Source organism: Anoplopoma fimbria, chromosome 10 (genome assembly GCF_027596085.1).
Source record: "Anoplopoma fimbria isolate UVic2021 breed Golden Eagle Sablefish chromosome 10, Afim_UVic_2022, whole genome shotgun sequence".
NCBI classification, from domain to species: Eukaryota; Metazoa; Chordata; class Actinopteri; order Perciformes; family Anoplopomatidae; genus Anoplopoma; species Anoplopoma fimbria.
Window position 1 is genome coordinate 15,234,261 of NC_072458.1, and position 16,761 is coordinate 15,251,021.

The 16,761-nt window shown below is 40.9% G+C and overlaps 1 protein-coding gene across 1 annotated transcript; it reads left to right on the top strand.

Annotated features, from left to right (window-relative positions):
- c10h6orf136 (chromosome 10 C6orf136 homolog) lies at window positions 1–9,788 on the top strand. The gene is made up of 7 exons (XM_054606143.1): window positions 1–195; window positions 1,357–1,600; window positions 4,823–5,500; window positions 6,865–6,953; window positions 7,080–7,280; window positions 7,479–7,548; window positions 8,202–9,788. The coding sequence occupies exons 2-7, from the start codon at window positions 1,502–1,504 to the stop codon at window positions 8,346–8,348; spliced, it is 1,284 nt and encodes a 427-aa protein (XP_054462118.1). The 5' UTR covers window positions 1–195; window positions 1,357–1,501; the 3' UTR covers window positions 8,349–9,788.
- Window positions 9,789–16,761: the final 6,973 nt, after the last annotated feature.

Below are 16,761 nucleotides of genomic sequence, written 5' to 3' on the forward strand. Positions count from 1 at the left end.
ATTACGGCGCGCTGCGTGAGGCGTGTTTGGCCGGGCAAGGACACACAGTACTGGAATGACATTTGTGGAAGTGAGCTGGCGTTGAATGCTCACTAGCTTGTTACTGGGGTTAACCAACCCGTGACTACAGTACAAACCCTGACCGGGAGAACCATTGCATATACACTGACTCCAACGGGTTTTTGGATCTATAAGGTAACATTACAGGAACGTATGCTAAGCCGGCGGCTAGCTTGCTACTAGCTAGTAGCCAGTTAGCCTAGTGAGCTAGCAGCTATCATTGCCTATCAATTTAGGCAGCCAGAGCTAGCTATCAGCAGGTAATGGTAATGTAGCAAGGTGCCCCTTTCCTTAAATGTCAACATTTAAGGGAAGCTATCTTGCGGACCATGTCAAATGGGTATTTGTTGAGAAAACCTTGTCCCACAAATGTGACTAAATAGTGATCAGTAGCAATTTAAAATACAGCTGTTTCCAATGTAACATAAATGTTGATTGGCATTACAAAATGATCAAGCTAATGTGAAATCGTAGCCTGAATTATTTTCAACCATAAGTGCAATCTATTTGAACAAAAGTAACGTTTTTTCCTATTATGCCACCAAAAAGTCGTTCTTGATTCAAACTGTTGTCATTATGGAGTGTTGACATGATTAGACATTTCTAGCACTAGCTAGTTGACCAGGGAACACATGTTAGTGTGATGCTTAAGTGTATTCTTTGAATTGTTGCGCACTATATTATTTTTTGTATTAATTGTCTGTTTTGTCAAATGTGTACAGCAAGACATGCCCTTTACCAAATAACTGTGCAAAGTAACTTAGCTGTTAACATAGAAGGTTAACCTATGTGAGTGCTTCTGTACATTGCAAGGATACAGTTCCTGTAAACACTTATTTTGTTGTATGTTCGTGCCTGGTTAATTCAGTCTAGGTTGTCACCATGGAGTCTCTGATTATAAACTTGTGGTCTGCTGTAGGTCATGTGCTCCTGGCATCTGTCTCTGAAGACCTCAGTAGAAGACCTAGGTCAAAATCTTTCAACTAGAACAACAATAAGTCCAAGCCATATATATATATATATATATATATATATATATATAATTGTGAAAAAAAAAGACCCTCATCATTTCTTGATTATTATCGATGAATCAACAGTTACAGCTCTAGTTTGACTGTTTGACATGTTTGCTTGAGAAATGACAGTTATCAAAATCATCTAGATTTATCATTCCAGTATCACAATTTATGTCAAAAAGAGCCATGAATTGGATTGTTGTGTTGTGACACTTATGCTAACCGTTTTGTGGAGGACACTTTGAACACAAGCTCTTCCCTCTTTTCTCTGTGCTCTCAGGTTTCAAGAGGTAGAGAGCCTGCTGCTGTAGCTGATAATCGTCCAGTCAGAAGGCCCTAAGGTGGGACTCTGTGTCTTTGCGGTATCTTCATTGTCGTGGTTGATGGTCAGCTGGTAACTGGGGTTGCCTCTGCCCCTGTGGTGAATGGCTGTGAGCAGAGGGGGCGTCGCCTTCTGGGTGGGTTGTATCCGCAGCCACGGCAGAAGGCCAGCCATTGGAAAACAGAGCTGGAGTCTCAGTCAGGTAATCTGCTTTATTCTAAGATCCTCTCTTTATTTGCATTCATAATTAAGTTTGATCATGTGCCACTGTGTTTTGGTCGGGGAGTTATCTATTCAATTCAATTCAATTCAGTTTATTTTGTATAGCCCAAAATCAAAATTTTTTGCCTCGGAGGGCTTTACAACCTTCACATCGGCACAGGAAAAACTCCCCTAAAAAAACCCTTTAACAGGGAGAAAAAGGAAGAAAACTATGGGAGAGCGACAGAGGAGGGATCCTTCTCCCAGGATGGACAGAATGCAATAGATGTCATGTGTACAGAATGAACAGCATAACAGAGATACAACACATTCAATGTATATGACATAAATTATTCATATAATCACAGTAGTAAGCAGAGTAACAAAGGAAAAAATTAAGACTACACACTGAGAGTAGATCATCTGACAGGCTGGATAGGTAAAGAGTAGAGAAGAATGTGAGCTCGTAAATGTGTCAAATGTTTGTCTACCGTCCATCCATCTTCCTTAACCTGCTTATCCAGTTAAGGGTCGCGGGGGTGCTGGAGCTGATCCCAGCTGACAATGGGCGAAGGCAGGGTACACCCTGGACAGGTCGCAGGGCAGACATATATAGACAGACAACCGCTCACATTCACACCTACGGGCAATTTCAGAGTCATCAATTAACCTAAGCTGCATGTCTTTGGACTGTGGGAGGAAGCCGGAGAACCCGGAGAGAACCCACGCTGACACGGGGAGAACATGCAAACTCCTCACAGAAGGTTGTCTAGCCTGGGAATTGAACCCGGGACCCTCTTGCTGTGAGGCGACAGTGCTAACCACTTCACCACCGTGCAGCCCACGTCTACCGTGACAATCTGAAATTGAAGAAATAGTTTGTAAATCTGCCTTTTTCTTTGTTAGGTCAGCTAAGGTTTTTACCTGCTTTATCACTGTTTTCATACATTTTTTGTTTGGCAAATCCAATTTCCCCTCCTTCAGAACTTAAGGGTGAAATGTCCACTGGCTAGTCTGAGTAAGCGGGTTATTGAGCTTAAGTTATAGAAAGCCAATAAATGAACCTTGTAACTATGTAACTTGTAGGCCAGCTGTTTCAGTCTTTGTGCTAAAATAGCTGATACCTGGACCCATCTCTGTACTGGATGAAAAGAGATGAAACTGATATATCTATTTATCTATATTTAATCTGACTATTTAATAGCCAACTGTAATATTTACAGTATTTGTATAGTTTACAATTTACGGAACACTTGACAGGTATATATATATATATATATATATATATATATATATATATATATATATATATATATATATATATACACACACACACGTCACCATTTTTCTCAGTAAATATATTTCTAAAGGTGCTATTGACATGACATTTTTACCAGCTGTCGGTAACAACCCAAGTAATTCATACATACAAAGAAAACAAGACAAATATGTTCAGAAATTAAGTTATATGTAATAAAATGGAATGACAGGGAAAAAGTATTGAACACGCTTACTGAAATTTATTTAATACTTGGTACAAAAGCCTTTGTTGGTAATGACAGCTTCAAGACGCCTCCTGTATGGAGAAACTAGTCGCATGCGTTGCTCAGGTGTGATTTTGGCCCATTCTTCCACACAAAATCTTGAAGGTTCCGTGGGCCTCTTCTATGAACTCTGATCTTTAGTTCTTTCCATAGATTTTCTATTGGATTCAAGTCAGGTGATTGGCTGGGCCATTCTAGCAGCTTTATTTTCTTTCTCTGAAACCAATTGAGAGTTTCCTTGGCTGTGTGTTTGGGTCTTGCTGAAATGTCCACCCTCGTTTCATCATCATCCTGGTAGATGGCAGCAGATTTTTATCAAGAATGTCTCGGTACATTTTTCCATTCATCCTTCCTTCAATTATATGAAGTTTGCCAGTGCCGTATGCTGAAAAACAGCGCCACACCATGATGTTCCCACCTCCACTCTTTTTTTTTTTTTTTGGGAGTTATGTGCAGCACCTCTAAACATGGTGTGTATTATGGCATCCAAAGAGTTCAATTTTGGTCTCAACTGACCAGACTATATTCTCCCAGTATTTCACAGGCTTGTTTAAATGTTGTGCAGCAAACTTTAAACGAGCTTCAACATGCTTTTTCTTCAGCAATGGAGTCTTGCGTGGTGAGCGTGCATACAGGCCACGGCGGTTGAGTGCATTACTTATTGTTTTCTTTGAAACAATTGTACCTGCTAATTCCAGGTCTTTTTGAAGCTCTGCACAAGTGGCCCTTGGCTCTTGGACAACTCTTCTGATTCACTCCTCTGTCAGAAATCTTGCGAGGAGCACCTGGTCGTGGCCGGTTTATGGTGAAATGATGTTCTTTCCACTTCCGGATTATGGCCCCAACAGTGCTCACTGGAACATTCAGAAGTTTAGAAATCCTTCTGTAACCAATGCCATCAGTATGTTTTGCAACAATAAGGTTGCGAAGGTCTTGAGAGAGCTCTTTGCTTTTACCCATCATGAGATGTTTCTTGTGTGACACCTTGGTAATGAGACACCTTTTTATAGGCCATCAGTTGGGACTGAACCAGCTGATATTAATTTGCACTGACAAGGGGCAGGATTGCTTTCTAATTACTGATAGATTTCAGCTGGTGTCTTGGCTTTCCATGCCTTTTTGCACCTCCCTTTCTTCATGTGTTCAATACTTTTTCCCTGTGTCATTCCATTTTATTGCACATAACTTAATTTCTGAACTTATTTGTTTGGTTTTCTTTGTATGTATGGATTACTTGGGTTGTTACTGACATCTGGTGAAAATATCATGTCAATAGCACCTTTAGAAATATATTTACTGAGAAAAATGGTGATGTGTTCAATACTTGTGTTGTGTGTGTGTGTGTGTGTGTGTGTGTGTGTGTGTGTGTGTGTGTGTGTGTGTGTGTGTGTGTGTGTGTGTGTGTGTGTGTGTGTGTGTGTGTGTGTGTGTGTGTGTGTGTGTGTGTGTGTTTTATCCGAGTTTGATGTTATTGTTTGTCATTGCTGCTTTTTATATTTATATATATTTACATACACACCTACATTTTTGTCTACATTATGGTCACATACTTGGCCATGAAGGTGATTCTGATTCTGATATCTTAAACTGCATAACTATTCTAATTTAAAGTATCAAAACACTATGTGAGCAAGTGTTCTGTTAAATACAATTTCACCATGTCCTTATTGCTCCTTCAGTGTGTGGACTGGCAGTGGACCCGTCAGACCCGCCCCCTGAGCAGTGCATCATGGGCCCTGGTGCCCCCCAACAGCCTGAGATATCAAAGCATTAAAAAGTCGGTCCTGTCCCATCCGTTCCACCATGCTAGCCAGCCTCAGACAGGAGGGTACTATGAGGAAGACTGGGATTCCCTCAGTGTGTGTGTGCTTGTGCGACAGGGCGAGTCAGACGGCCTCCACACCCTGCTGGAGATCCCTCTGTTGGGTCACAATAAACTAGGAGAGATCCTCACTCCGGGGCCTCACAAGTCCTCCGAGTTCTCCTTCCTGTTGACCACGGTGGACGGCAGCAGAGAGGACGACATCAGCGTTGACAGCTTCAAGAGGAACAGTGTTGATGCTTTGAAGAGAGAACATGGCTGTTTCAGAAGCCTCTTTGAAGCAGAGAGGTGTCCTGCACCGTTCATGTATGGCTCCCAGTTTTATTGTTTTCATTGCCCTGCCATAGAGCCGGTACCTGGCAGTGGGCTGAAATCCAGGCAGGATATTGAACTTGACAACAAGCCTGTGGGGTTGCCTCTGCTGCCATCCACCTCTCTGTGTAGCCATACAGAGAGAGCAGAGGGGGACCATACTGAGAGAAATAGTGAGGAAGAGGAGAAACTGGCCATGATGTATGAAAGACTGAGGATAGAGGTAAGAATTCACACTGTGTCTGGATAAGTGAGTGAAAGTTGGATCGGCCACTGGGACTTCTAAGCCCAAACATTCTGTAACATGAAGTCAATGAAGTACACATAACAAAGCTGTGTTATTTGATTAAAACGTAACAGGTGTCATCATTTAAAGGATTTTTTTAAAATTCCAAAGCCAATAACAATCTTTCCCTCTGATTTTGTTTATTTCTGTTTGTAGCCTTGCATTCCATGAACACTGAGATTTAAAGGATATAAGTTGAAATAATTAAAGAATAAAGTCAAAAATTTAGGAGGGAAAAATTGGAGTATATTTGTATTTCTCATTCTACAACTATTTTTTTCACTGCCAATCTGTTGATTTAAACAATCAACAAGAACAAAATAAATACTTGCTGTAAATTTAAAGCCTTAAGTGAATATTGCTGAAAATATTAAATAAACTAATTTAATTAAGTATTTTTACAACAATTAGATGCATCTTCAGAAATGTTTAATTTTATTGAAACAGCACTGTCAGTCGTTGGCATTGATCTGTAAATGTATATGGGTGATATTTACAGAATATGTTGTCCACAGCTGCTTTATACTGTATGAAAATCTTCTTCACTTCATTAAATCCCTGCAGCTACCTGAGGGCAGCAGGATAAATCTGTGACATATAATAACAATTCAATAATGATATTTAATATAGTAAATGGGATTCACAAATGTGAAACATTTATTCATAAATGTTACCAGAATGGTGGGTTATGCCTTGGTCCTGTATTAGGTGTTCTATCACTGGCTCCTTATCAACTTTCTTTTTCAGCAAGCATTTCAAAAGGATTATTTTCTTGAAATTTTCTTAGGTTGTCATGCTCCACTGTGATTGGCTGAGCTGTATTAAGAGCCACCACACTCTTTGATCTCTTCTTGTATACCCAGCCCTTTAGCGTGTAGCACAAATACATGAAACAAAACCTGTTTTTCAGAGATGACAGGCAGTAGGTGCACCTACTTTGCATTTGTCAATACACTATACTTCATGTCCTGAGGACAGCTACAGTAGGGAAAGGCCTCATTTATCTCACTTTATATGTTGGAGTGTAAAAAGCTTCTGATTCTCAGCTGTGACTGTGCTGTTTGAGTGACAGAATAACTGCATATAGTGATAAAGTATAAGGGAATGGTATGACAAACACATTGCCATAAAAGACAAATGAATGCCTCTTTGTAAAAAAGAAAACAACAAAAAAAAAACCTGCTGGTATATGCTAGTTACAATTTATTGTCAAGCTCTTGTGATTGCTTTAGACTGTAGTTGTATTTATAGTAGCACAGTGGTAGTTTGTTGTAAAACTATACCGCAATATTTTTTTGCAGCTTCCAAGTTTCTTGATGAAGAACCATGATTACACCATGTACTCGAATGACATGGAATTCATCAACGGGCTCATCAATACCAAGACCAGGTACTGCTGCTCTTTCAGCTCGGGCTACCGGTGATACATTATTACAGACCCTGTTATGCTCAGACCAAATACTGTGTATAAGTCTGCACACTATGTGACCCGACTGTTGCTGTGTGTGTTGGTCAGAGGCCGTACGGTGTACCAGCTCACCCTCTCCCTGTGGCGCTTCCTGTGTCTATGTTACTACGCCAAGGCCCGACTGGAGGTGCTGAAGCTCACTAAGCACATGGAGGACGGGACCATTAAGGCTCGCTGGAGGATCACGGGCCTTCCCCTCTACTCTTTGCTGCTGCGCTTCTATCGCAAAGACAAGTCTCAGATGTACAGGTAACACACAGTGCATCCGGACTGAAGCTGTTACTGGGTTTAATCTGATAAGGGAATTTTTTTTATATTCACTGCTTTATAAACCTTTGTCCTATTCAATCCTTTTTTTTATTTTTTTTATTTGAGGTATTAATTATTATTTTTTATTTGTCACAATGGTTTCGAATCTAATTCAATCCAAATTTTCATCTGTTATAGGTCATATGATGCATTCTCTACTTTTTACATTGGACAGGATGGACTCATTCACTGTCATAAAGTTGAAAAGGTAAGCAGCTAACTGTGTGTAATGTTTTGAGTGACAAAACAAAAGCATTGGCTCCCAACACGTATTGCCTGGTTCAGAAAGTTTCAACAATAGTTGGACAAAGTCTTCCCAATTACTATTATTGGAAAAAGAGTTTTCAACACTGTGGGGCAATAACAGTCCAACCACCACGTCTTTTAAAAATGCATTATATGGGATTCAAAGCAATAATATAGCAGCACACAACTATTGTCAATGTAAAGATACAGAGGAGTAATGTCTACCTGACATTACTTTACTTTATTTTTCCAGATGAACTGTAGTCAATGAGCCGCTGTCTGCCCGCTGCAGACGACCCCACTTTAGCACACTGCACTGTGTGCTTGTTAATTCAAAGTGTATCAATACTGAACGTGAAGGGTGTCCAAATGCAAAAAACAAAGCTGCCCTCAGGGTCCCCAGAAATACACCTGCCAAGTGTGAAGAACACACTGATGGACGGATAGAGATTCCTTGCTTTATAGTTAGAAGTCATTGCTGTTCAGTGTTTATTTTGTGTTTATCGATGAAGCTATTCATTTTGTGTTTCAATTGAAAAAGTCAAAATAGAAGACAGCTGGACAGCTGTGTTGTATGTGGTTCTGAGCTTCCTTTGATTGAGCTCTGTGTTGCAGGTGATGCCGGATCAGCCCCCTGTCCTGCCCAGAGTGACCTCTCTCCTGGCGGGGGCTCTGGTGGCTCTAGGGGTGGAGGAGCATCGGCCTGCTCTTAACCTGCTGCCCCTCCTCCTGTCTTCTCTGCGACAGAGCAAAGAAAACTAACCCCAGGATCTCCATTAGAGGAACAATGGCCTGTGTGTCAAAGGTCCATGTGACTCCCCACATTCTCAACATAGGATCACGTGTCCCTGATTGAAATACAAAGTCAAGACTTAACACTGCTTTGCCTTTTTCTAATTTTAATTTAACTTTTGTTTGAAAAGATAAATGTGGTTAACCTGAACATAGAACTGGGTTTTCGTCAGCCGCCAGCTGTAATAAAACACACACACACAAGCTTAAAACAGAGCACTACATATAAACCAGGACTATTTAAAACCTTAAGAACATTTTGTCAGATGCAACAATTTGACATTTGAGGATGTAACACTCAACATTGCAGATATTGTCAACCATCAAAACATCCTTCATAGAGACAGAACACACGTGTCATAATCTGAAAACCATGCCCACCGTATGGGGGCAAAAAAGTAGAAGAGCAGTTGATAATTAAAATGCTAATGGGACAAGTTAGCTGTTAGCACCCTAATGTTAGATATGTGTTAGCATGCTACTGTAGTTAGCTAAGGCCCATGCAAACTAATAATAGTACAACATAGCTTTGTGATTTATCCACATTCCATTATAACACAAGTTTAATACTGTCAAAATGCTTCAGCTTAAAGGTATACTATGCAGCCTCTTCCTGAAAAAATGGTTAGACTCATACAGATATAATCCCTCTCTCATAACCCACTAGAAAGAGACCCTGCCGTCCGTCTGTAATTTCTCTTGTTTCATGTTTTGCTGACTTAGGGACATTTCTATGCGCCAGCAAAGAGCGTTTGTGCTCCACATGGGTGTGTAACCCTCAGCCAAAAACAACGCACAGGTGAGGTCGGGACTTAATCAAAACGTAGCGACCAGGTTCATTGTTCATCTCCGTCTATCTCCTCTGTTCTGTCTGGGTCACGGATGTATGAAGAGAGGCAAGTCTGTTTGACCGAGAGCGGTGGTGAGCCTCATACACACACAGGCAGAGGAGGTTTGGGCGTATTTATTTCTGCTTTAGAACGTTAGCGGCATGAAACAATCAGAAAATAATGCTATATATAAATAGATATTTATTAGTTATGAAATGTATAAATGACAGCTTTATTATTTACACACACCTATATATATTTGTGTAAAATAAAATAACGTTTTGTGTGTCCTATTCACTATTACTTTTTTTGTTATCAACGGCATCAACAAACCGAATGTAACTCACTAGACCACCACTGAATAGAGGGGCAACTTTGAATGGCTTGCTTGCAAACGCTAAGCCTCTAGGGGAAGGGTGCTGTGTTTCTGGGGTTCTGGTGTAGCCAGTGGATATACAGGCCAAGACTTCCATTTCTGCACTGTTGGATTGTTTACAGTCAGGCTAGCAAGTTGAGATGGGAGACTAGACTGACTGGATTGTTTACCAAGTAGCCAGTTTACGAGCTCATTTTTAAACCAATAAATAGCTAAATCATCACCAAACAGTGGGTTTCCAAATTTGATTTTGAGCAATGCATTCCTCCTCTTTGACTTTCAATACCAAAACCTTGTCTTGTTGCCTACAGATTAACCTTCAATTTACAGAAATATAGTTAGCCTAAAACTGACATCTGGAATAAATGTTTGCTGCACACATGGGAATACTGAGATCTCACAGCTAGATTTGGTAAAATAGCTTTGTGTTGTATCTGTTCAAACTGTCAGCTTTTTTCAATCTATCATCTCTATCTATCCGAGTTTGGTATTTAGTGTAAAAAAGCCTGCAGTTGTTACTGAGGTCCTCTGTGTCTCTGGGGTGCAGCTGCAAAATCTGTTCTTCCGTGTACCAATGGCCGGTTGGTATACAGAAGAACTACGGAGTGCTACATCAGCTTTGGCATCTGTGGCACCAATGTCGCTCAATATCGTCCTATTTCACGTTGCTTGTATTACATTTTAACAGCAAAAATAGCATCCCAAAATATGTATTTCACTGTGTTTTGGCTTACTCCAATGTCAGCCAGAGAGAGGCCGCTACAGGATGCAGCGTCAGCAGGAAGGACATGGCTGGCGGGGACCCTCCAAAATCTGACCACCAACTGGGGGTGCCTTTGCTCAAACTGCCCTCTGATGCCAACAGAAACGGAATCATTCTACTGTAATGAATGTCAGCCCAGACAGAGCGAGTCCTGTGGCATGACTATGCAAGCGTTCCTCGTCAAAGGTATGCTGCAGACCACCGACCATAAACTGGAATAGACAACCAACTCCAGCAGGGCAATTTTTGTCATTGTGATTTTTTTTTCTGATTTACTGTTCTGTCTCTGAAAAGGAGTGAGGGCTGACAACGAGCTGCTTTTTAATTGATCAGAAGCAGCAAAATCACTGCTTACCTGCAATGCATCCTGGTACATTTAGGCACACATCCAGCACTACTCTGCAGCAGGAGTGGTCAGTGTTCTTGGTCAATGTAACACGGACTGGGGAATTTATTTCTTCAGTGGATTACATTATCCATTAGCACATATTGGACAGCCACCTAAAACATGGCAGTGTTACTTTGAAAAAAAACTAAACTATATTATATGGTGGAGGGTGGAGTCTCACAACCAGAGGGGAAAATCAGTTCTGAAGTCTGGTGTTACGGCAGCTGATACTTGTGTCTCCTTCCAGACAGCAGCAGGGTGAACAGGCTGTGGCTGGGGTGGGTTTGGCCTTTAAATATATATGTATATATATATATATGTATATATATATATATATATACATATATACATACATACATACATACATACATACATACATACTTTGGGCTCACGAATATCAGTGATGCTCAGTAGGTGGTTACCAATGATGTTCTGGTTTTAATCAGCCGCTGTAGAGCCCTCCTGTCCTGGGCCGTCTCATGTCAGTTTGTAATGTTTCAGTCAGGATGGTTTCTATTGCTCCTCTGTAAAGGTAAAGTAGAACTTTGTATGTTGATTACGCCTTCTTAAGTTTCTTTAAGAAATACAGCCATTTAGTAGCTTTCTTCACCAGGATGGAGATGTGTGAGGATCATGTCAGGTTGTTTGTGATGCTGATTCCCAGGAACTTAAAGCTGTTCACTTCCTCCACCTCAGCTCCATTGATGTAGACAGGGGTGTGAGTCTTTACTGATGTTGAGCAGTAGGTTGTTCTCTGAGCACCATTAACGGTAGTGTCATCTGCAAACTTCACAACAGAGTTCATGTTTGGGGTAGCAGTCGTGGCTGTACAGCGTGAACAGTAGGGTACTGAGCACACAGCCATGGGGGGCTCCTGTGCTCAATACTAGAGTGCCTCGTGTGAGGAAGTGTAATGCTACTCCACACTACTACATTTTAAAAGCATTACTTTTGCTGAGGTAATGCCTAGTGTCCAGACTACTCCTGCTTTTGAGAACCTTTAAACGGAGATGTTTGAAAACACCGTTGAAGCTGTTGACTATGAAAACTCGATTGCGTTTGAGTCTTGAACTGCAGAGAGCCTGAGACTTTTGACATTAAGGATGGACACATCCACGTTGGCTTCTTGATTGGGTCTTGTCACTCAGGTCCTTCCCTGATTTGTCAAGCCACTATCACCTTTTCCGGAAGAAAACGACATCAGCCTCAAATACCAGTAGCTGATTTTAACATGGATAACAAATAACAAGCGTTTGTGACATTGTTTTCTATACTAGCAGCTGTTATTTTATAATGCTACTTCTGCCTACATGAGTAGGAGTCAAGCTATTATTCGAGCACTTTGCGACTGGCACGTGCATGCCCAGTGCACTTGAATGTTCATGTGATATTGGTTTTCAGGCTTTGCAGTATGGACAGGAATTATTTTTGAAATGGCACCAAATTCTCGTTTAGACCATTGTAAAGGAAAACTTAGTAGTGTGAATGTAGCCTAGTAACCAGTGTGGTACTCAAACCAGAGTGCTAAGTTTACCGATGAGTTTGTGTTAAATGCTGTGCTGGAAACTCCCTGTTTATGGTGTACTGTTAAAACAAGGTACACACATATATGTTTCTGAAAACATTTGGGGTAAGAAATTGACAATGCAGTAACAGAATCTTGATTCATATTTTGGGGGAATTTACGAACAGTGATTGACAAAGCGTTAGCGACTCCTCGGCCCTGATTGGTTGTTTACCTTCGGCCGTGGTGGAATCTTGCACTGCCATTAAATGCACTGGCTGAAGAGGAGCCTGATATTTCACACAATATATGTTTCATGTTCTACTGTCAAGATAACGTTATCAACTGAATTTATAAAGCACCTCGGCCACATTCAGAATGACCACAGCTTTGCTACAACCAGCTTCAACAAAACACTGGACGTCCATTCAATTCAAAAATATGGCTCAACAACCCGACCAACAGACTGTTGAGAACACCAAACCTTAGTGGTCAGGTTATTGTGCTAAATAGATTTTTCAGCAGTCTAATTAAATGAGCAGGATGAAAATGGGGATGTAGCTTACAGTTCATGACTCTCAAACCAATAGACTCATTGCTGGTGAAGAGCTGCATCTATAGTTTGGTTTCTTTCAGTAAACAGTTAATAGTAGATGTTAAAAACAGCAGCACTATACTGTGATTCTGTCCGTCACTAACGGTGAAACAAACTCAGTCACTGCAAGTAAGTCAGTTGCCAATTAATGCATCTTCACGTCTGTGTGTTAGTTTTAATAAAATTAGTGAGTTGAAATCAGTAGCAGGGACTTCTGTATGAGTCTGATGTTATCCTATGCTAGTCACATCATCAACAAACCCCATGTCCAGACCAAAACCAACTATGGGTTAGTCCATCTCTCAATATTTTGACTTTCTCAGCCCCAAGCCCATTGGTTTCTACCAAAGATCCTCTAAAGCGCCTCATAAATATATTTTTTCCATTTTAAAAAAAACAACAGCAACAACAAAAAAAAGTCCTCTGAGCCAGCTGTAACTGTCCAATTTCAAAGAAGAAAATGCCGTTAATATCCAAGTTTTGTACCATTTCACAAATCAATAAGGATACATCTATATTCAAGCCTTGTGGATTTTGTTCTTGTATCTTTGTAGAAACTAGACTGGAATTTCCTCAACCAGCCGCCCACCAGTTTGACAGCCAGTCAGAACAGTAGCTCAGTAGCTGGAACCACAGGGACGCTCTGCTTCGTGAAATGGTAAAACAATTAATTATTGTATTGCCAACAAAAAGTTGACAGATGTGGAATATGAACAGAGACTCTGTATTTATTGTTGTAGACTAAACAGTGTGTTGAATGCCTCAAACTTTCCCTTAGAAAATACCTGACATGTACTCAATGTGACTGTTAGAAAGATGCATCTCTGTTTGCTAAATGCAAGGGAAGCTCTCTGTATAGGAGGAAGAGGATGTGGTACCTAAAGGCTGTACATACTCACACTGGGTGCTCAAGCATTCAATTCAATTCAGTTTATTTTGTATAGCCCAGAATCACAAATTACAAATTTGCCTCAGAGGGCTTTACAATCTGTACACATGCGACATCCTCTGTCCTTCCCTCACATCGGCACAGGAAAAACTCCCCTAAAAAACCCCTTTAACAGGGAGAAAAAAGGAAGAAACCTATGGGAGATAACAGCAGCAATTATTACAGTAGAATTATAGCCAGGATAGTAATGTGACTAATAATAATAATCGAAGTAGCAGTGGGTGTCAGTCGGCTCACAGCAGGAGGCACGACTACGGTCCAGGTACCACAACGATTCATGGAAACCTGCAGAACGAGAAAGCAAAAGGGCTTCAGGGTGGAAGTAAAGCTAAAATGCTTAATGGTACAGGTAATAGTAATAGTAATGTGACTAGTATTCATTGTGACTTCATTCTAACTGTTTCACACAGCTTGATAATATTTAGTGCTTCTGGAAACCGAGCAATAAAGCATGCTGTGACTAGCTTTGGTAGATCAGGGGCTGAACACTCTCTGGTGTGTTCAGCAATCATATCTGTGTAGAAACATGGCTTCATTTCCACATGTACTGCTGCAGTAACCTCTGTGTGAATCCTGGTTGTAAGAATAAAATAAACCTATGACTAACAAATTATTTTTGTGTTTATCATGTTTGGATAGTAATGGTGATGTCAGTCTGTGTGCATCATGTGTGGTCCATAGGAGGTTATCACAGCACAGACCAGCTTGACATTCGCTGGTGCTATTCCCAGAAACATGAAGTGTTGGTGGCCCTCTGTTCTTCTCCGTACTACAACTGTCAGGTCGGATTTTCCACTCAAACACTAGAAATATTCAAAGATTCAAATTAAATGCACAGATTTGCCTGGAGTTTTTCTGTGGTTTATTTATGGAACACCCTTCAGTGAACCTTCAGTAACCTCCCAGTCACAGCCCCATCGGTCCCCCTGCTTTTACCTTCAGAAATATATCATCACTGTCATCATCATCATTCACCCTCTCACCTGCATGTCCTTCTGCTCTAACTCTGCTGTCAGCTTCTTAAGAGCTCTGACAAACTTCATCATCATAATGTAGGTTATTACTTCCCCCATGGGGATCAATAAAGGAATATAATAATAAAGTAAAATAATTCCAAATTCTATTCTTGATTTAACAGGGAGCCACTGCAGAGAAGCTAATACTGGAGTAATATGATCTCTTTTCTTAGTTTTTGTTAGAACACGTGCTGCAGCATTCTGGATCAACTGTAAAGATCTAAGAGACCTATTAGAGCAGCCTGATAATAAGGAGTTACAGTAATCTAGTCTAGAGGTAACAAATGCATGAACTAGTTTTTCTGTATCACTTTGAGACAGGATTTGCCTGATTTTCGCAATGTTACGTAAATGAAAAAAGGCTGTCCTTGAGATCTGTTTTATATAAGAGTTAAAAGACAGATCCATGGTCAAAGATAACTCCAAGGTTCTTAACGGTAGTGCTGGATGCTACAGTCCCTGACAAAAGTCTTGTCACTTATCCATTTTGTAGAAACAACAGCTTATAACCTGACTTTTAATTTATCCATTGGTTTTAGAAATGGCTCATATGAAAGCTAAAACCCTCCCAAATTATGTTTAATATACTAAAATAAATTTGCTTCACTGAAGAAAGATTGATCATTTAATGAACACAGAAAGGTCAGATTTTGGCAAGACAAAAGTTTTGTCGCCTACAGAGAGTAATGTGAAAATTTAACAAATAATTTACTTCAAATACAAAAATATGTTGCATAACATCAGTGAATTAAGTAGTGGTGCTGTGAGATCCATATTTAATATCTTGTATGACTTCCATGAGCTTGAAGGACTGCATCCATGCGGTTCGACAATGATTCATACAATTTATTGATGAAGTCATCAGGAATAGCAAAGAAAGCAGTCTTCCATGCCTCCCAGAGTTCATCAAGATTCTTTGGTTTCGTCTTCCATGCTTCCTCTTTCATTCTACCCCAGACATGCTCAATGATGTTCATGTCTGGTGACTGGGCTGGCCAGTCCTGGAGCACCTTGATCTTCTTCGCCTTGAGGAACTTTGATGTAGAGATGGAAGTATGCGATGGAGCACCATCCTGCTGCAAAATTTGACCCCTTGTATGGTTGGGAATGTAAGAGGTAGCTAATACTTCTTGATATTTTAGGCTATTGATATTGCCTTCCACCCTGCAAATCTCTCGCACACCCCCATACTGGATGTAACCCCAGACCATGAGTTTTCCGCCACCAAACTTAACTGTTTTCTGGGTGAATCTCGGATCCATGCGGGCTCCAGTAGGTCTCCTGCAATATTTGCGGCGGCTGTGATGTAATTCAACCGAAGATTCATCTGAGAAATCCACCTTCTGCCACTTTTCCAGCGTCCATCCTTTTAGCAGGCTATGGGCCTTGGCAAATGCCACACGTTTTTTTAATTGCCTTTTGTTTAGTGCTGGTTTCTGGGCACTGATTCGACCATGGAGGCCATTTCGAGACAGAATTCTACAAACTGTCCTGGTTGACACGGGGACTTGAGGTGACCAGGCCTGGTGGAGCTCTGCTGCAGTGGAAAAGGGGCTGGCCTTGGATTTTCGAGCCAACAAACGGTCCTCCCGAGCAGTTGTCTTGCGGGGTCTGCCGGACCTGGGCTTGTCAAAAACATCTCCAGTCTCTTCAAATCTTTTTCTTATTCTTTGTACTTGACGCTGAGACACATTGAAGGTGTCAGCCACCTCAGCAGTGGATCTGGTCTTCAGCCTCTTGATAATCAACGCTTTGGTCTCAGGGTGAATCTTAGGCATGTTGTCAGAGGTCAAGTTGCAGTTGATGTGAAGGTCTGGTGTGCTGGGGTTCTTTTTATACACACCCACTAATTGATTGATCAATTATTGATCACAGGTGAGGCTGTAATCTAGGATTGGGTGCATCATATGACAAGGCGACAAGACTTTTGTCTTTGCAAAAACTGACTCAGTGGGCTTTACC